General features: G+C 38.2%; 1 protein-coding gene across 2 annotated transcripts in view; it reads left to right on the top strand.

Moving 5' to 3' along the window:
* Window positions 1-21,395, top strand: part of ENTHD1 (ENTH domain containing 1) — a 143,437-nt gene extending 122,042 nt beyond the window's left edge. For both annotated transcript variants that reach the window (XM_060190875.1, XM_007519294.2), the window contains 2 exons: window positions 9,117-9,512; window positions 20,164-21,395. In XM_060190875.1, the coding sequence (XP_060046858.1) occupies window positions 9,117-9,512; window positions 20,164-20,768 (1,001 nt within the window). In that variant the 3' untranslated portion in view covers window positions 20,769-21,395. The remainder of the gene's footprint in view (window positions 1-9,116; window positions 9,513-20,163) is intronic.
* The last annotated feature ends 341 nt before the right edge of the window (window positions 21,396-21,736 follow it).

Below are 21,736 nucleotides of genomic sequence, written 5' to 3'. Positions count from 1 at the left end.
ATTATTGCTTTTCATTTCTAATTCAGTTACATGATCACAGGACTTAATGTCAAGCTCAAGATTTTTAAATCTGTTGAGATTTATTTTAAGACCACTCTGTGGTCTTTCTTTGTAAACAGACTATAGGTAAACTTGCATAAAACTTGCAAACATAGGCCAGTGATGTAGAACATATGCTTTGCATGTATGAGCCCTTTGGTTTGATCATTTGTGCTCAAGAAATGAAATTGAAACAAAACAAGTGTTGGTATGCATCTAGTTCTGCTTCTGGGATCTAGTTCTACTTCTGTTACATTGCTTGACATTGTGGTCTATTTACATGGTCTTTTCTGTTACATTGGTTTGGTCTTACTCCCCCCCACCTCCGGGAGATTTGGTTTAGCTCTTGCTAGTTAGTGCTTCTTCCTTCTCCCCACCCCCTACCCTAGGTACTTCCTGAGTTCCTGACTCTGCCGGAGAAGAAGGAGGCAGGACAGAATGGTGTGGTTACTAGTTTAGATTAGTTTTTTGAACTATTCGCTCATGAATAAAGATTAAGCTGCATTCTCAGCTCAGCCACGAGTTTCTGGTCGTCTGTTACCGCCTGTGAAGCCAGCCTGGCGAAAACGACAAACAAGAACCTGAAAATTTACCTTAACATATACTGAGAGTACTTGTGTCTCTCTGCTTTGCTGTCTGAGTATTTCTTCTGAAACTAAGTGCAAGGCAGCCTGCATGTCTGAAATGTTAAGCACTTCTAGGGGGCAACCCTTAACCAGTGAAGATAAGAGTCATAAATAGTCGACCAAGGACAGAAGAAGAAAACACAAGGCAAAACTTGGACTGGGTGTGCAGCAAAGCAAAGGACTCTGGGGAAGGAAGCGGGAGGACTGGAGGGTGGGGTTGAGGTTCTAGGATCCTGGTGCATGATAGTGAAAAAGGACCTAAGTTGGGGATGAGAGTGTTTTGCAGACACCTATCATGGGGACATGAGAAATTTTACCCATGTGTCAACAACTGTATACTGTAAACCATTTACCCCTATGCAATTCTTTTAAAAAATAATAAAAGCTCAAGAAATAAAATAATAACTCAGCTACTGCAGCTTTCAGCTGTCTAATTACAGAATGGGAGAAGATCTTTACATACCATACATCAGACAAGAGGCTAATAACCTTAATATATAGAGAGCTCAACAAACTCAGCAACAACAACAACAAAAAAAAAAGACCCCCATCTAAAAATGAGGAGAGGATGTGAACAGAATATTCACCATGGAAGAGGTCCAAAAGGCCAACAAACATGAGAAAATGCTCCAAGTCATTGGTTGTCAGAGAAATGCAAATAAAGACAACAATGAGGTATCACTTCACTCCTGTGAGAATGTTATACATCAGAAAAGGTAGCAGCAACAAATGCTGGAGAGGTTGTGGGGACAAAGGAACCCTCTTACACTGCTGGTGGGAATGTTAATTGGTCCAACCCCTGTGGAGAGCAGTCTGGAGAACTCTCAAAAGGCTAGAAGTGGACCTACCCTATGATCCTGCAATTCCTCTCCTGTGAATATATCCAAAGGAACCAAACACGCCCATCCAAAAAGATTTATGTATACCTATGTTTGTAATAGCCAAAACCTGGAAGCAACCTAGGTGTCCAACAACAGATGAGTGGCTAAGTTGTGGTATATATGCTACTCAGTATGGAATGCTACCCAGCTATTAAAAATGGTGAAATCGGGAGTCGGGCGGTAGTGTAACAGGTTAAGCGCAGGTGGCGCAAAGTGCAAGGACCAGCGTAAGGATCCCAGTTCAAACCCGGGCTCCCCACCTGCAGGGGAGTCGTTTCACAGGCGGTGAAGCAGGTCTGCAGATGTCTATCTTTCTCTCCCCCTCTCTGTCTATCCCTCCTCTCTCCATTTCTCTCTGATCAGCCAGAAGGAGAAGCAAGAATAGTGGATGATGTCATTCATAGAAGTTGAGAAATAGGAACAGATGAGAAAACACTAAGCAGAACTTGGACTGGAGTTGGTGTATTGCACCAAAGTAAAAGACTTTGGGGTGGGGTGGGGTGGGGTGGGGTGGGGTGTTCAGGTCCTGGAACATGATGGCAGAAGAGAAACTAGTGGGAGTTGGATGGAAATGTGGAAAACTGAGAAGTGTTACACATGTACAAACAGTATTTTACTGTTGACTGTAAACCATTAGTCCTCCAATAAAAAAATAAAAATTTTTTAAAAAGACTCTGGGGTAGGGGGGAGGGTTCAAGTCCTAGAACAAGATGGCAGAGGAGGACCTGGTAGAGTTTGAATTGTTATGTGGAAAACTGAGAAGTGTTACACATGTACAAACTACTGTATTTTATTATTGACTATAAACCATTAATCCCCAATAAAGAAAATTTGAAAATTTAAATAAATAAACAATCCACCTTCCATCCCTGGCACTCTGTAGCATGGAATCTCACTTGCCCACATCAACAGTCTGACCATTAGTATACACTCTGTTGGCTTTTGCTCCTTTTTCAGTTAACCACCCCCCACCCTTGTGGTTTTGGGATTACCGAACAAATCAACATCCTGCATCTGAGACTTTGACTTAGTTATGTCTCTGGAGTTTGATGTAGTCCAGTGAAACAGTAAAAGTTTATTTAGTACTTCTTGGCTGATCATTCTTGTTTTGGGGCTTCACATAAAGTATGCATTATTATACACAAAATCAACATATAAATTGGATATTCCGGCTGAGGGGGATAGCATATTGTACAATTTCAGTCCCCTGTACCACCATAAGTCAGAGCTAAGCAGTGCTCTGTTAAAAAATGATACTTAATAATTTATAAGTGAAAGTCTTATTAAGTTTAACAAATATTTTTAAATTGTCTATATGCAAAGGATTCATAACTGTTAAGTTAGAATACAAGAACTTGATCTTGTTAGGCTCTATCTCGTGTGTACTTAGATGATGGAAATGAATTTACAGAAGTAAATATAACTCAGAGTAAAAAATTATTAGGATGGAATAGAAGACATGATTGGAAATCGCTTCCAAAAACAGTAATTGCTTAAGATGGGCCTTGAGTAATTGGTAGGTTTAAATAGAGAAAGAGGAGAGTGTGCTAGTGTTGCCGAACAGGGTGAAAAATCAGTAATACTAAAGAAAATGTGAAGTAACTCAAAGGAGAACATAAAGATAACCTGAATTAACATGGGGTGTGCTACTAATGAAGAAAATGGCCTGCTGAGGGCTAATTCCTATCTCTGTTGTTGTCTTCAGTATTTCCTAATCTCTTTTTGAGATCTCTTACTTCTTTCTTAGTTTTCTTTAATTCTTCCTCAATCTTGCTAATTCTGTTTTCTGCCTCATTTATTCTATTCTCTCTCCCCTCTGTTGTTTTCTGTAGCTCAGCTAGTTTATTATCCTGTTCTGAAACTGTATTAGCATGTTCAGCTAGTTGTGCTCTTATCTAGTAGCTATAGAAAACAAGCAACAAATGGTTTTTAAAATGCAAGGAATTTATACTGTTACTATCTCTATATCTTTAAAAAAAACAAGTAGATAAAAACCAATTAATATAATGACTTCAGTAGGGTGCATTTCATTGAATTTCTTTATTTCTTTATTGGGGGATTAATGTTTTAAAGTCAACAGTAAATACCACAGTTTGTACATGCATAAAATTTCTCAGTTTTCCATACAACAATACAACTCCCACTAGGTCCTCTGCCATCCTGTTTTAGGACCTGAACTCCCCCCACCCACCCCAGAGTCTTTTACTTTGGTGCAATATACCAAACTCCAGTCCAAGTTCTGCTTAGTATTTTCTCTTCTGATCTTGTTTTTCAACTTCTGCCTGTGAATGAGATCATCCCATATCCATCCTTCTGTTTCTGACTTATTTCACTTAACATGATTTTTTCAAGCTCCATTCAAGATGGGTTGAAAATGGTGAAATCACCATTTTTACTCTGAAAGTGTCCAATAGTTTTAGTTTATCTAGCTCTTCATTTAGCTCCCTCATGATTTTATTAATTTTCTGCCTGGATAATCTGTCAAGTTGAGAGAGTGGGGTGTTGAAGTCCCCTACTATGACTGTACTGCTGTTAATATATTGCTGTAGCTCTTTCAGTAGATGTTTGTTGTATTTAGATGGCCTCTCCTTGGGTGCATAGATGTTAATAATTGTTAAGTCCTCTTGATTGACTGATCCTCTGAGCATTAAATAGTGTCCATCCCTCTTTTTAAATATTATTTATTTTAAAGTCTATCGTGTCAGATATGAGAATAGCTGTTCCTGACCTTTTTTTGTGGGTCATTGGCTTGTATGATAGTTTGCCATCCTTTCACTTTGAATCTGTGTTTGTCCTTTTGAGGTAGTTGGGTTTCCTGTAGACAGCATATTGTTGGGTTGTGTTTTCTGATCCATCTTCCTACTCTGTGCCTTTTAATAGGTGAATTCAGGCCATTGACATTTATTGATATCAAGGACGTAAGATATTTTAATGCCATTCTTACAGATTTTTAGAGTGTTCTGATAGATAGCTTATTTATGGTGGTCTGTTTATAGGAGAACTTTCAGAACTTCTTTCAGGGCAGGATTGGTAATAGTTGATTCTTTCAACTGTTGCTTGTCTGAGAAGGTTTTGATGCCTCCATCTAGACTGAATGACAGTCTATCAGGATACAGTAGTCTTGGTTGAAAGCCTTCCTCATTGAGCACTTGAAAGATATCTTGCATTCTCTTCTGGCCTGTAGTATTAGTGTGGAGAAGTCTGTTGCTAATCTTAGGGTTTTCCTCTCTAGGTGACTCTTTGTTTTTCTCTTGCAGCCTTCAGGATCCTTTCTTTATCCTTATTCCTTTCCATTTTAAATATGATGTGTCTTGGTGTCTTTAAGTTTGGGTTAATTCTGTTTGGGACCCTATGGGCTGCTTGATATATTTTATGTTGTCTAGACTAGAGAAGTTCTCAGCTATTATGTCCTGAAGAATGCTTTCTTCCCCTCCCTCTTTCTCCCACTGGTAGGCCTATAATTCATACATTATTTCTTTTGAAGTCATCCCATATTGTCTCTGTTGTTGTTTCCAGTATCTCTTGATCTCTTTTTAGATCTCCTACTTCTTTATTAGTTTTCTCTAAGTCTTCCTCAATCTTGCTAATTCTGTTTTCAGCCTCATTTATTCTATTCTGTCTCCCCTCTGTTGTTTTCTGTAGCTCAGCTATTTTGTTACCCTGTTCTAATACTGTTTTAGCTTGTTCAGCTAGTTGTGTTCTTAGCTCAGCTATTTCAGCTTTCAGCTCTCTACCTTGAGATAGCTAGTGCTTTCTTTCAGAGTCTCAGTTGTTGTTTCTGCATTTCTGATGACAATTCCATCAAACTCATTCCTCACTCTTGAGACTAATTCCTTAACTATCATTTGGATGTTGATCTCCTTCTTCTGTGTTTCTATCTTTGGAGGCCTTTACCTGGACTTTTGTCCTGATTCATTTCTCCAATGTTTCTCCTTGGTTTAACCATTATTATAGTGTGTTATGAGGTCCTTCTCTCTGTACTTTTCAGTCCACTGATCACTCTTGCCTGGATTAACTTGTGTCTAAGTAAGGTACTTAGAGAGTTCACAGTTGTAGAAATTAACAGTTGTTTCAATGTTATCTCAATTCCTGAGTTGAAGCACAGTGGCTATTGAAACTTCTTTTGTTCTTTTTCTTCCCTGTAAGCTATGGTAGCCTGAGGGCTTCTTGCCTATAAGTAGGTTTTTTTATTTTTAGCTTAATTACTCACCCCTGACCAAGAGATATATCAGGGTGGGGGAAAGATAGCACAGTGGCTATGCAAAGAGACTCCTGCATCCCAAGGATCCAAAGCTCCGGCCTCAATTCAGCTTCTCTACTGGCAGCCAGAGCTGAGCTGGGCAGCACTTCTGGGCCCTCTGAATTTCTAAACAAGACCTGTTTATATTCTGTAGGTTCTGAAGCAGTTATTCACCATGTTCTCATCAGAACAATGTAAAAAGGTTCCCACTATACAGCCCCACCACTAGACCACCGGTGTGTAGATCTCCTGGTCAGTTCTCTGCCCCAGATGTCAGCACTGGTCCTCCCTTTTGCTGCATGAGTCTCTGAGGGCAGTAACAAATGAAGACTCACAGTTGCATTTGGTGAATCTTAGGGGAGTCTTCTCCCTTCAGCAGTCTTTTTGTTTGTAAAACAGACTGGAGGTGGCTCCTCAATTGGCAGATTGCCAGACTGTTACCAGCCACTCAGGAGTAGATATGGGCTTTAGCCCCAAGAATTTTTCCTGAGGCTCCTCTCTGTCCACAAGTCACACGTGTTTTTACTCACCGGTGATTTGGTGGGTTTCCAAAGTAGTTCCAATCTTGCCTTATTGCAGTCTCAGATGATCTTTGATATTCCTTGTTCTTTAGAGAAGTTTCTCAACTGGGTAGAGCTGGAGGTCTGGTCAGAGTTGTGGTCTCTGAATGCTCTGGTGATTTGGTGGGTTCCCAAAGTAGTTCTAGTCCTGTCTTGTTGTAGTCCCCATTTCATTGAATTTGAAGTGTTGTTATTGCTATTGGTTTATATTTTTGCCTAATTCTGTGGTATATTTGATACTGTGAATGAGAGTGGAAATTAAGTTTATTAAAGTCAAAGGTAATTTTCTTTTTAAAAAATAACTTAGAGCCTAAAAGTGATGATGACGATGGTTTGTAAAGATATATCAAGAAGTGTTATGTTACAATTTACATTATGAAAAACTGTTGGTGACAAATTCCATGATTCTTGTGTCACCTTCTCTTTTGGGAGCTTCAAAATGATATAGTCTTCCTTTTGCTCTCTCTAGTTGTGCATCCAACTTTATAAACTCCATCTCTTAAATGTCGTTAAGGTTCGGGGCTCCAGCAGGCCAGGCTAGCTTCGTGGCGGTAGAAAGAGACTTGAGGACACACGGCTGGGCAGAGAAGCTGTATTTCTTTATTCACAAACAACGATTCAAAAACTAACCCATACCAATCACCACACAGATCTGTCCTGCATCCTTCTCCTCCACAGCAGTGGCAAGAACTCTGGAAGTCCGTAGGGGGCAGGGGGCGGGGAGAAGGAGGCGCGCGAAAAGGCAAAGACTAAACCACAATCTCTCAGAAGCATAGCAACAATTCCCCCTTTTCTTTTTAACTAATTGAGCATAGTATCAGGAGTGTGGGGTGAACAGAAACCTATATCGTACAGGCATTTTTAAAAAAGAAACTGGCACAAACATGGAGGAACATGTAAGCGAGCAACAAGAACCAGTGTGCTGCCAAGGGAAGGCCTGAGGGGGCCATTTTTTTGCCTGTGGGCAAAGCTTTATCAGCTAAAGAACCTTTGCTGCCTCTGTGGGCTTTTACCTTGACGGGCATTTTTTTTTCCTGTGGGCATTACCTAGCATGGGGGGGCGGGGTATGGCCTAGAGTCCCAAGGCAGCTGGCTGCAGTCAGTCTTTGAGAAACCCAGCAGCATCAAGGGAAGCTGCTAGTTTTGTGCAAAGTGTCCAAGAGGTGTACCAGTGAGTCCGATAGAAGTGCCAGTCCAAAGCAGATGTCCACCGAAGAATTGCCAGGGGGTGAATTGTTGTACGTCTGTCTCAATGAGGAATGTCAGCCATCGGAATTCTGCTTTTCTGTAGAAAACTTGACAGCTGCAATTCACTTACTTATGAAACAAAACTTGTAGCAGGTTAGAAGTTTACCATAATTGATAACTCTATTACAATTGGAAGTCTTTTTTAGTATGATTTTAAGGTTGTTTAAAGTTTAAACAATAAAATGTGGAAAGGTAAACAGAAGAACCATAGAAAAACGTCCTACATCTTCCCACCTGAGCATGGCATTCCTTAAAAACATTTAAGCCTGCTCCATTCCATATTTCCTTACTGTGTCCATTTAGATATAAAGGAAAAGGAGGAGATGATGTTGAGGAATTATTCAGATGCAGTCTATGCCCCCAGGTTTTACCACTCCCTGCGATATCCTAGCAGTGCCCTTTTCAACCAATCCTGTCCCGACACGTCACCCCTGGTTGTTGCCCAATAAAAGCCCTCCCACTTCCCTGCCCTCTCTCTCGACACCCTCTCTCTCTCGCATGGTCGCTCTGGCCTGAGCCACCCCCTCCTGATCCAATAATAAAGATTTGTGTACCCCACTAGCTCCAGACCTCCTCTCTTCTCCACAGCACAGCCCGACACTTAAAAACAATTTTCTTGAGAGTTGGAGATAATTCATCAAGTAGAATGAATGTTTCATCATGTTCTTTGTTTCCATACCTTTTTTAGATGAAACTATTTCAAGCAAGCCTTAGTCTTTGATAGCAGTTTGCATCTAGAAATTTGGACCGCTCTCATCATTCATAGCTTCTATAGATAATACTATATATCACCTCACTTTACATTTCAATTCATTATAATTCCTCCAGTTCCTTCTATCTGTAACAAATACTATCTGCCTATAGGGACCTTGATAATATTTAGGTACCTTGTGGTATTGATGAGTAAAATAGACAAAGATTCCCAACCTGATGAAACTTAACATTTTGTAATCATCACAACTGAAAAATTGTTCTTTTCTTCCATGTAAACAAAGAGTTTTAAATTTAGGCTGCTACCTAAAGTAGTGATTTTTCCTTCATGAACTTAGTGTAGATATAATGACAAGAAGATGTTTTTTAATTTCAGGGAGAAAAAAATGTAGCTGGTAGTTCTGTAAGGATAGGCCAAAATGATGTGGCATATTTTTCTAACCTATCTTGTAAAAAGATGAAAGCTTGAAGGTACTAAAAATATAGTGGTTTCAGAGACAGATTAGTGGGTGAAGGGAGAAATATTTAAAGACAAGTTATTTGAGGCTTTCCTTGCTTTGTGCTTCAGTGAGGAAAGAGAGAGAGAAGGCAGCCACCAAATGACTAATCCATCAATTATAGCTTGGGCATACTTTAAACAGGCAGAATAGAAACGTAGTAAGAAAGTAGAAACAACTAAATAGAAAAATAATTCTAGTAGAGCATAAAAAATCCAATTTATGAATATTACAATGAGTGTAATATAGTGTTTTAGTTTTGCTTTTTTATTGTAGCACTTTGTTAATTTATTTTGTTATTGGTTATTTTACAGATACTGTGCCTACTCCCTCAGAAAAAAGCCTATCTCTGCAGACAAATTTGAGTTCAGACAAGAAATCAGATAGCACCATTACAAATATTATAACAGAAAACTCTTTACAAACACCTCTAGAAAAGCAACCAACTGCAAAAAGTGTTGAAATGTTGACAAGTTTACCAGCGCTTGGGTCATCGAGCAAAGAAGAGTTTATCAGTTCTAATTTAAGGATATCAAAGTCAGATTCTACCTTCTATAACCAGGCCTCTGTAGAGACACTCTATGTGTCTCCCTCATTGAAAACATTTGACCCAGCAAAGGAGACTGCCATCAATAAGAGTGATCAGAAGCCAACACAATCCAGCAATGTTCAGATGGATGATGGGAATCGTAAGGCCCTAGCCACTTGGGGTGAGTTTACAAAACACATGAGCATACAAACCCTTATGAAGCATTGCTCTTTTACCTTATTTTTGTCTCTTGGTGTAGTTTCGTCCTCTCTTTTGTATCTGATGGAGTTAAGATGAATATACCATAGAGGTAATTCTCAACTGAGAAAGTGCCCCTTTTATTAGATCTCACTGTGAGTGACAAGTGCTTGATTGAAGTATAAGTTCTGAGCAATTTTGGTACAGAGCAAATTAAAAAGGAACTAGCATTAATTAAGAGCTTCCTGTTAGACATTTAGGTTAATTGCTAAGAGACTCCATGAAGAATAATTAGTTATTAGGTATATTGGTATAGACACACATGTACATTTATATATGTATGTGCCATTTTAAAAGGACCATGTACTAATTGCAAAAAAGTAGGGCTTTTTTTTTTCTGTCTTTATAAAACACTAAAGGAGTTACAATGTTGACTACACTTGATGATATAGGATAAAACTAGTTGAGATATCAGATTGTTGACTATCAGCTATTACAATCAACAAGCCCCCAGTCCCCACCTGCAGGGGGAAAGCTTCACAAGTGGTGAAGCAGAACTGCAGGTGTCTCTCTGTCTGTCTACTTTTTATCTTCCCCTTCCCTCTCGATTTCTGGCTGTCTCTATTCAGTAAATGAATATAATAAAAATGTTAAAAAATAAAATAAAATTCTTCATTATATAATAATGCTTTATTTTTAATTATATAATTAATGTTTATATAATTTTAATTATATAATTAGTTATATAATTATGCCTTCTTGTTAATTCAGAAAAGAGTAATTTGTTCATTTTTCAAATGCCAAGACGGCTTATTGGTTCTTGTGTATAATAATGCTTGTTTAAAGTGCATATAAATATAAAGCTTTTAATATAGGCCTTTAATATTACCTCAAATTTGGGTCAAAAGTACCATGTAAATATAAACAATGGAAGTTAATATGTTAAGGATAAGAAATAGTGCTGATAAAAAGATTCTCCTGTTTGTCCTTTCCAGATTTTTTGATGTCATAACTTGAAGATGAAACTAATTATTTTGTCACCAAATTAACTATTTTTTTTTTTTTTGCTGAGACTGCGGATGTAGTAAACTACTGACTTTGATAGCTCTGATGGCTTATGTGCATGGCTGTCACCTGTGAAGTTATTTCTGGTTCATTTTCTTCACTAATACCACAAAAAGACAATTAAAAATGGATTTGGGAAGTCAGGTGGTAGTGCAGCGGGTTAAGTGCACGCAGCACAAAGCGCAAGGACCAGTGTAATGATCCCGGTTCGAGCCTCCAGCTGGGAAGTTGCTTCACAGGTGGTGAAGCAGGTCTGCAGGTGTCTATCTTTCTCTCCCCCTCTCTGTCTTCCCCTCCTCTCTCCATTTCTCTCTGTCCTATCCAACAACAGCGACATCAGTAATAACTACAACAATAAAACAACAGACAACAAAAGGAAATAAATAAATATTTTAAAAAATTAAAAGAATAGTTTCAGTCATTGTCTATATACCAAGTGTACTTCATTATAAAAATTAGCAAAAATTTCCTCTAAGACCAGCTGGTATGATGCAGGAGGTGGCATTGGACTCTCAAGTATGAGGTTCTATGTTTAGTCCTGGGAAGTGCATGTACCAGAGTGATGTCTGGCTCTCTCTCTATTCTCTGTTCTCATGTCTCTAAATAAATAAAATCTTAAAAATATATAAGTAAATCAGCTGTTAATGAGGATTTTTGCTTTTAGTTATAATGAAGTAGACAGTAATGGTATGACCCTCCCACCAAAAATAACTGTTAAAGCTAGAAAAAAAAATTGAAATCTGATTTGAAGTCATTGTAAAATAATCTTGGTAGAAACCACATGATGGGCCAAGAGTCTAGAGAAAGGGAATGTGGTATTGTGGTGTAACAAGTATATATTTGATCTTCATCCTAACATCCTGTATTGACAGGAGTGAGATGAGTGTTGTTCTAAGCCCCTCATACATCTGACTTTATACTAATTAGTGACTCTTAACAGGGGGCTCTAACTGGTTATCAGAATAACCCACCATATGATTCTAACTAAATGTGGCACTATATGCATCAGGTTGTGAATGTATCCTCCCAGCCTACCCTGTTTATCACTGTGTCCCCAGCACCAGCCATAGTGGGTACACAGTGAGTATTAAGTACTTGCTGAATGAACTCACAGCAGCATGTTGAAACAAGAACAGAAAGTGTGCATGAAAAAATAATACAAGAAAGCACTAGGAAATCAAGCCAGGGCCAGTGAGGAGTTATGTGTGCCAGGTTAAGAAGATTGGATTTTACTTTTTTTAACATTTTTATCAGTGATTTAATAATTAACAAGATTGTAAGATAATAGGGGCACAATTCCATACAGTTCTCACCACCAGGGTTCCATGTTCAAAGTATTGTTTTCTTCTAGTGAATGATGACTATGTTGGAACTGAGGTTTGTACTGAATACAAATTTACTTATTTCATCCTGAACATTTTTTTCCCCTGGGGAAAAACAAAGAGGAAAAATATCTTTCTGTAACAAACCAAATACTCTTTTCAATCCCAGGCACTGCTCTATGACAGAGCTGGCCTCTCTCCCTTTCTCCCTCTCTCTCCTTTTTTTTTTTTAAAGATTTTATTTATTTATTCTTTTTACCAGAGCACTGATCAGCTTTGGCTGATGGTGGTGCAGGGGATCGATCCTCTCTCTTCTCATAAAATAAAATTAATTTTAAAAAAGAGAATGGGGGGGTTGGGTGGTAGTGCAGCAGGTTAAGCACACATGGCGCAAAATGCAAGGACCAGCGTAAGGATCCGGTTCGAGCCCCCGACTTCCCACTCGCAGGGGGGTCACTTCACAAGTGGTGAAGCAGGTCTGCTGGTGTCTCTCTCTCTCCTCCTCTCTGTCTTCCCCTTCTCTCTCCATTTCTCTCTGTCCTATCCAACAACAACAACCTCAATAAGAACAATAATAATAGCCACAGCAATAAAAAAAAAAAAAGAGCAACTAAAAGGAAAAAATACCCTCAAGAAGCAGTGGATTCGTGGTACAGATACTGAGCCCCCGAAAAATAATAATAATAATAATAATAAAAAATAAAAGAATGAGATAGAACAAGAACCATCCTGGGCCCTGCAGTACCCCTGACTGAAGCTAGGAGCTCAGTCGGCGTGTCCTGCACTGTGCCTGCTGAGTTACCTCCACGCAGCCTGTGCCTACTTGGGCTGTTCAGCATCCTATTTTTATTGTGAATGCTGGTCCTTGTTGTATATGATATTTACAGATTGTTTTCTGCACCTATGGTAAGTTTATTTTTGGATTTTATTTTAAAGACAATGTTGAAAGCTAAGTCACTAAAAGCTTAAAAAATGTATTTTAGAATCACTTTGTCAGAGAACATAGAGGACTGATTTGAAGGTGGGGGCATTTCAGAAGGTGTTGTAGGAAAGAAAATAGGGTGAGGGCTGGGAGACAACAGAAAGAATGAGCCTCAGAGACTGTGTCACTGGAGAGGTGGGCCAGAATCCAGAACAGAAAGAGATTTGCATCATCTCAAAAGGGCCTTCAACGAAGGAAGAGAAGTGCTGTATCAGATATGAAGACAGAAGTTTGTTGTTTTAGTAATTTAGAGAGGTTGAGTCTTCATGACTGTGTGTCTTGGCCTCAGTTCCTTACTGTCTGAGGTTACCTGCCAGACTGAAGAGTTTGGAGGTACAAGGACCATAAAGATTTAAAATAGATGTTCTGGAGAATGGAAAATTTAGTAAAAATGAATAAAAGTAAAATAAATGAAAGTAACTTGCAGGGATATGTACATTTTCCAAACCTGAAGATTAGAGTGAAAGAAAAAAAAAAGTAACCATTTGCATTGAAATAGGATTAGGACAAGGTTGTGGAACCTAGCCCACTGCCTATTTTTTGTAAGTAAAGTTTTAATAGTATACAGTTGCAGTAATTGGCTTACATATTACCTTTACCTGCTTTTGTATTAACTGCAGGGTTGAGTGGTTGCAACAAAAAAGAAATATCCCACAAAGCCTAGTGACCCTTTACCTTTTCATGAACTAGGAATTTGTAGCAGGTAGTAAAGAGAGCAAGACAAGAGAAGTATAGAAAGAAAATGATTTAAGTGATGCATGGATAAGGGGGTGCAGATTGAAAAAGAAAGGAGGCAGAGCCAGGCAGACACCGATAGAGCTAGAGAAAATAAAGGGATCATTAGACCTGTTGTCTCAAAGTGGCCAAAGTGTATATTTGAAGAAATTGAGGACTGGGAGCAATTGAGAAGGGAAGTAATTCAGAAAGCATGATTTGAGAGCTGGACAGTTCTGAGTGATGATACATTGTGGGGAGTACTCAGAGGAATACTGAAGGTCATTGTGGTCGAGGAACTCGAAGTGATGAGGCTAGAATGGATAGCTATTCTCCACAGAGAGCCGCAGCATGGGGATGACAGAAGATAGAGAAGGCGGCATCTGCTCTCTCTCTCTCTCTGCTTTTAAGAAGTATTTGTTTATATGAAGGGTCTATGTGTAATGGTACTCTGTGGAGATAATGAGCTGTGGAAATTAAAAAATACTTGTGCACTCATATTTTAGTAGATCTCAAACATCAGAGACTGTCTAAGCCAGCCACCTAGTATATCTTAATTTTTTTTTTTTTTTGGAATGAGGATAGACTAACTGCAGACACCTTGTTTGATCTGTGAACACTGAATAACTTATTCAGAGACCAGCCCCTTCCTTGTACTGTTCCTTTAAATTTTTATTTATCTGTAACTCAAACTATTAGGTCATCAGGTTTTGGGTTTTTTTTTTTTTTTTGCTTTTTATTTTTTCCTTTATTGGGGGATTAATGTTTTACATCTGACAGTGGATACAGTAGTTTGTACATGTATAACATTTCTCAGTTATAACAATACAACCCCCACTAGGTCGTCTGTCATCCTTTTCCAGGACCTGTACCACCACCCACCCACCCCAGAGTCTTACTTTGGTGCAATACACCAACTCCAGTTCAGGTTATACTTGTGTCTTCTCTTCTGATCTTGTTTTTCAACTTCTGCCTGTCAGTAAGATCATCCCATATTCATCCTTCTGTTTAGGTCATCAGATAATCTTATCATGTCCACTAAAATTTAAAAAAAAAAAAGGAAGAGTTAGTAGATGCTTAGGTCTGGTAGCAGGCAGTTTTCATTAGATTCTCTTAAGCCACAGTCAGACTCTGTTGAACTGTACTGGACTTGCCTGATTTTTTTTGGTCGGAGGGAAAAAAAAAAAACCAGTTCTATACTTCCTCGCTCAGGGATAGTATGGCTTCATCCTTTGCTTCTAAGTGACTCCAGCCTCACACTCTGGACTTCAGTAGCTGTAGTTCTGTGTGGCTCTTCTTCAGTTCACCCTTGCCGGAGAAAGAGCTCAAACATCACACATACAAAAGACTCATTAACTATGCCCTTTGTTTCCTTTGTCTATAAAAGGCTTCAGAGAAAGAACAATGAACAGTTAATTTCCCTAGAAGTGGGAGAATGATAGAAAATAGTGCTGCCTCCAGTCTCCGTTAACCCTGAGCCATAACAGATAATTCTGGTCAGGCTGCAGCAGAAATGCCCTGCAGAGCAGAGCCTGCCTAAGCGTTTGCACATCCGCAGTGACAGCAGGGGACAGGATCTGCCACGGAGCTGTCCTTGTCATGGCCCTCGGACTCTGCTAGTTGTGCGGCACCTGCCAGCTTTACACACTGATCTGAGTTTTAATTTAGAGAGCCAAGTGTATATATCCTAAGTGAGAAAACTCACCTTTCATCCAGTAATTGAAATTCTCCCAGTCAAAATGTAGAGGCAGATTTTGCATTTCTTTCTAATAACCCTGTTATTACTAAATCTGTTTCTTCTGTGTAGTTTATTTATGATAAATATCAGGAGCCAGGAGGTAGTGCACCATTGAGAGCACATGTGTGAAGACCCAGGTTCAAGCCCTCAGTGCCCACCTGCAGCAAGAAAGTAGGGCAGTGTTGCAGATCTCACTCTCCCCTCTTCTGCTTCTTCCTCTCTCTTCTGTTTTTGTCTCTATAAGAAAAAGAAAGGAAGAAAATGGCCACCAGAACCAGTGGGTTTGCACCAAGCCCCTGAAATAACCTTGGTGGCAGAATGATGATGATAATCATTTATCAAATATACATTTTTCAATTTAGATATAATTCATGTACCATAAAAGCAACCTTTTAAAGTACACAGTTTAGGGGTTGGTTCATATATTCTGAGTTGTGTACCCATCACCACTCATTCAGAAACATTTCTATCATCCCTTATAGCCCTGTACCCTTTGCAGTCACTTCTTCTCTAGCTCTTCCCTCACTGCAAGCCCTGACAGTCAACTTTCTGTCTATAGGTTTGCCTGTTCTGGACACATTTTATGTGACAGAATCATACAGCACAAGGCCTTCCATTTCTGGCCTCTATTCCTTAGCATCATGTTTCCAAGCTTCATTCATAGAGCAAATATCAGTGTTCCATTCCTTCTGTATGGATGAAAAATATCGCCTTATCTAGGTAAACATATTTTGTTTAGCCATTGATCAGTTGATGGATATTTGGAGTGTTTCCACTTTGGGTTTGAACAGATAATTCTGCTGTAAAGATTTGTATAAAATATTACACTTTGAACCACAGGATAAAAGCAGAATTTTAATTCATGTTGGTTGTTAATTTGACAAGCATTATATGTTAGACTAGGAAGACAGAACACAGTGAATTGAAGAATGAAAAATCAAATTCCTGGTTTTGGTTCTTTGTTGTTGTCATCGTTCTTCACCAATTAGGGCAGGCTTTTTCAGATAGAAACAGAGGAAGAAAGATAAAGATATGACAGCACCAGAGCTTCCCCCAGTACAGTGGAGCTGGGCTCATACCTGGATTGTGCCCATGGCAGAGCTGGACAAGACAAATCCCTGTTTTACAGTAAACTGTTTAATGTGTTAGTTAACCACAAGCTTGCTGCCTACAAAAAAATTTAAAATTGAAGTTAAGGAGACTAAAATAGTTATAGAAACAAATGTATTTGTCATTTCATTTTATAGTAAAGCACTTTTAAATCCTTTTAAAATGCAAAGTTGTAATATAATAATTATCTAGTCCAAGGTTATTCATGAATGTAAAAGGAGATAAAAAGCATTTGGAATAACTTTATCACTACTAATCTTCAAGCAATCACAACACTAATTGGCATACATTTATCACACAATGAGATTTTAAAATACAACCACTTAGTGCAGCTCATTTGCAATATTTGCTGCATTTCAGTTCTGGTGAGCAGACTTATGAAGAGAATGAATATTAACAGACATTCAAATAACTGCTGTTGTGAGTGAGAACGGTAGCTAAATGGGCAGGGAAATGCACCCTGAAGTACAGCTTCAAGTGCCTGGTACAGCTGTGGAGTGTTTGGAAACAAAAGTAAATTGGTATGCAGCAATTAGTGATGAAGTGATTTTTTATGAGTAAAAGCATCGTGTATGCTGTGAATCCAAGCTGCAAAGCTGTAAATAGTGATACGATATTTAGTCAGCAGCTGTAGCCACAAAGCTCCAGAAAGGTGGACATAAAGCAGTGATTCTCACACTTCAGCATACATCAGAAACACCTGGAAGCTTGTTACAGCTCAGTTTCTGGGTCCAACCCATGGCATCTGAATCAGTCTTCTGGAGTTGTTTCCAAGGACTGCATTTCTGACAAATTCACAAGCGGTGCTGCTGCTTCTGGTTCAGGGATCACACTTTGAAAACTGGCATCAAGTGAAATACTAGGCGTTTTAGCCACATCATTTATGCATGACTAACAACAGTGTTCCCATCTTTAAATATAAAAGACAGGGCCAGGGCTCTCCCACAGTAATAGCAAACCAGACTCACATGTGTGAGGGCCCCAAGGTTCCAGTTTCAATCCCTGGCCCCACCATATACCAGAGTTGAGCAGTACTCTGATTTCTCTTATGAATAAAAATAACTCAATCTTTAAAGTAAATAAATAAATACACAAGATAACACTATGTATGATTCAAATACAGGACTCTGAGAGTGCAAACATGTATTCTAAGACTGAGTCAACTCTGACCCAAGAAAGTATTACATTAATATTTGACTCAAATAGTGCCTTCATTCTGCCTTTTTTAAATGTGTCTTATGAAGTCATTCCTCCTGACCTGAGTGAACTGTTCCTAGGATAGACTTTTAGTACTCTACTAATACGTTGGCTTTAGAACCTTGGAATCTCATCAAGGACATGGAATTCTGTCACCTGATGATTCAGACTTTCCTGAAACAGTCCTATCAAATGGTCATTCGGGTAATGCATGAGCTCCGTGAGTATCGAGAAGCTCTTGGAAATTAAAATACAGTATCAGAAATTAACAGATCAGTGGTAGAAATGGAAACTTAAGATGACAAAATCACCAAGCTCTGGGGCTTGGTAGTGGCAAAACTGGTAACACATACAAATTCCTATGTCCAAGGACCTAGGTTCAAAATCCCACTCCCTGCCTGCAGGGAGAAGCTCCATAAGCAGTGAAGCAGATCTTCAGGTGTCTCTCTCCCCTCTCCCCACCTCTCTCTCTCTCCTCCTCCCTCAGTTTCTGTGTCCTATCAAATTAAATGAACCTGAAAAAATGGACGCCAGGAACAGTGGATTTGTTGTGCAGGCACCAAACCCCCAGTGAGAGAGAAAGAAAACAGAGGAAATAATTTATTAAAGCATTCCAAAAAAGTTTATGAAAAGAAAAATTTTATAAAATGAGTTATCTAATTAAAAGTCCGCTGACTTTTATATTGGATGGCTTCATTTATCTGTGGAATTCAGAGAATGAAAACACATGAACTTGCAAAGTTAATTAGTAAAATAGCCAAACTGTCACTAATAAGGGCTATGGCTGTCATGGGATGGGAGGGAGCACAGAATTTTTGGTGGTGGGTGTGGTATGAAATAATTCCCCTATAATCTTGTAAACTATTATTAAAACAAAAAAATTTTAATGTTTTTTTAAGTTAATGTCAGTAGGTGAAAATTGTCCCACAAAGGACACATAGAAAAGCTTCAGAACACTAGGCCAATAAAGAATTATAGGGAAGAATCAGCGTGCCTCCAATTTCAGAGCATCAGTACAGGAATCAAAAAGACAGTGGATTTTAGCCTTCAGAATTCAAAAAAGAAGGCATTTCTTCCCTATAATTCTTTATTGGCCAACCCATCATTAAACCTAAAAACAGAATATAGACATTTGTCAGGTATGCAAAAAAAGTTGTTTTTTTTTTTTTTAATGTAGAAGTCCAGAGTATTTTCAAACTCTAAAAACTGGATTTCACCAGTTATATCTCCTAATACTTAAGTAAGTATAAATAGCTACTCAAAGGAGAAAGAAATTCTGTGTTCATGAAGGTTTAGGAAACACTTGACTAAATTATTGTACATGTCGCAGAACATGTTAATGGGTATTGTTATTTACTTATTGAATTACTTACTTAGGAGGAAGAGTGAATAAGAGCTTCACTTCAGGCACATGCAATGCCAGAGATTAAACTTGGGACCTCATGCTTGGGAGTCCAACGCTTGACCACTGTGCCACCCCTAGGGGTCATTGGTATTCTCTCTCTCTCTCTCTCTCTCTCTTTTTTTGGTTTTGTTTTTTGGTATTCTCTTAATAGGAGGCATGGTATGCAATTGCCCAGCCCTATTTGACTGTTGAAGCTTCTTTTTTTCTTCCATAAACATCTTACTATATCCTAAAAACACTGTGTTCCTCAGAATATAGTTTAGGAAACAATGATTTAGAGTGAAAGATTTAATACTACTTTGCCTGAGGGAAAGTTAAAATGTCATCAGATATTTAATTTTATAGAATGTCTTTTATTTTACTTATAGATTTTGTTTGCTTTCTTTTCTTTATTTTTTTATTTAGTCATTAATGAGAAAGAACCAAAGCATCACTCTGGCACAGCACTCAGGATGCCAGTGGTTGAACCTGGGACCTCATGATCCAGAATACATTTTATCCACTGCACCACCTTCTGGGTCCCTATATGTATAGGCTTTTGTTTAAAAATATATGTGTATTATTATTATCATTATTATCATCTCGATACATGCATGTGCTGGAGTGTCCCACATCTCAGATGGGTTGGACACTAGTCTGACTATATTTGACCTTTGAGAGAAAAGGACTAGCTTCACAACTTTTGGGTGCTTGCTACTTATTGGTTGTTCATTTTTCCATCATATTCTTTGTATAAAAAAGATGAAGGTATCTAAGTTATGGGTTTCTCATATTTTTCACTTGAAATGCCAACTTAAAATGTTGGTGGTCAGTGAATAGGATATTGTACTTTAATTTCTGCTCTCTGGATGAAAATATGTTGGTTTGGTTTGAGAGTCAAAACGAATATTGGTAATTTTATTTCATAGTATTGTTGATTTACAGTATAGCTTTACATGTGTCTCTGTTTCCTAGTTTGGACTTATTTAGGATTATTATGAATATTTAAAATTCTAAATAGTTTATGTTGAGACCTTCCAGATAGAGTTTTACATTGTAAAATTATTTTTGCTATTACTCTCATTTGTATGTTATATAATCTTTCTCATTTATACATTTTAGTTTCAACTGCCTCTGAGGAAACATGCTCCTTTTCTACTTTATCTGTGTCATCTCCTGACTCAGCTGTTCCGGAGAAATCTGTTCATCTCTTACCACCAATTTTGTCTGGACCTTCCTTCTGGACTTTGTCTCGTCCACAGTCTTCCTCTGCCTTCTTCAAAGATAAAAGCAAGACAGCCAGGGTTCATCACCTATTTGCTCCTAGGGGTACAGTATCTTCAGATGAAGAGGAAAGTGACAACTTCAATCTCCTGGAGATTTTTTCAGATAATCCTGATTCTACTAAAAAGAAGACAGGTCATATGACTAGCAGTAATTTGGTAGAGTTTTCCACCCAAAACGTAGACCACTTCACCTCTGTGTCCTGTTCTAGTCTTCAGGCAACCAAATGCTTACCTGCAGAGCCTGAAGCAAGCAATTCCATTAAAGTCCTTCTAGGAGAGGTAAAAAACGCCATAGTCAAATTACACGAAGATCTAAGCATGGTAATACGAGAACTTAATATCATCAATAGCCATCTGGTAAGCATGAGTGGGAATAGTCCACAAGGAAGTAAATCTCTGCATTTTCCTCAGTCTCCTGAGGGAAACTTAGATCAAATCTAAATTCCAGTAGCCATTTTCAACATAACTTACGTGATTTCACCTCCCAAAGAATACAAGTCAGCTGTTTATAGTTTCTCATTACTATGGCAAAAATAGGATGATGGTTTGACGTCTCCTTGTCAGGGTTTCAAACCAATAAAAACCATTTGAGTGACTTATTTTTTTTAAAGAGAAAATATATGCGTCAATTTTGATAATATTTTCAGAGCTAGATATTAGTTCCTTTGAAATTGAAAAGAATTTCATTCTTTCAGGTGCAGTACTTTACCTTAAAATAGATTAAACACTAGTGAAAGCTATGAAAAAACAAATTGCACGTAACTATTCTAAAACTTTTGAATAATAGCAATAGCGTGTGGAAGACGCTATTTCTCAGCAATATGGAGCTTCGTTGTCAACAAGTCTTTGTCTTAACTTAGCAAGATTGACTCTGGGGGATGTATTTCACATGTTTTCATGCTAAGTTTCAGCTTCTGCAAACCAAAAGTCAGAAAATCTTTCCCTTTTTAAGTTAAGACAAGTAGGATATGGAGCAAGTGTGCTTCTTGTTAATGTATATTGCAAAGCAAATTCAAATGTATACTCATTTCTTCTACTTCAGAAAATAAATTTGATGTTTTCATCTTATATTTATCTTTTTATTTCAGTAAGACAAAGTTTCAAATGGAAGTGTCTCAGTTATTTATGGGCAAAACAATATTTGTAGATTACAGACCAGTGATTCTCAACCCTGCTACCCACTCGAATGACCAAGTTTTTTTGTTTGTTTATTTGTTTTGCACTATATATCTTTGAGAGACTAGTTTAATAGGCTCCAAGTTTCTGTCACTCTATCACTAATTACCAATTAAAGACTAAAATAATCCCTGATTATTTTAAAAAGTGTGACATTTAAAAAATATTGTAATATCTGGGTGGCATTCCTTGATAAACTGATTTTTATCATGTAAACTGGGTTAGTAACTAGA

This window comes from Erinaceus europaeus, chromosome 4, assembly GCF_950295315.1.
Source record: "Erinaceus europaeus chromosome 4, mEriEur2.1, whole genome shotgun sequence".
Lineage (NCBI taxonomy): Eukaryota > Metazoa > Chordata > Mammalia > Eulipotyphla > Erinaceidae > Erinaceus > Erinaceus europaeus.
This window is presented reverse-complemented; position numbering and strand designations above follow the sequence as displayed.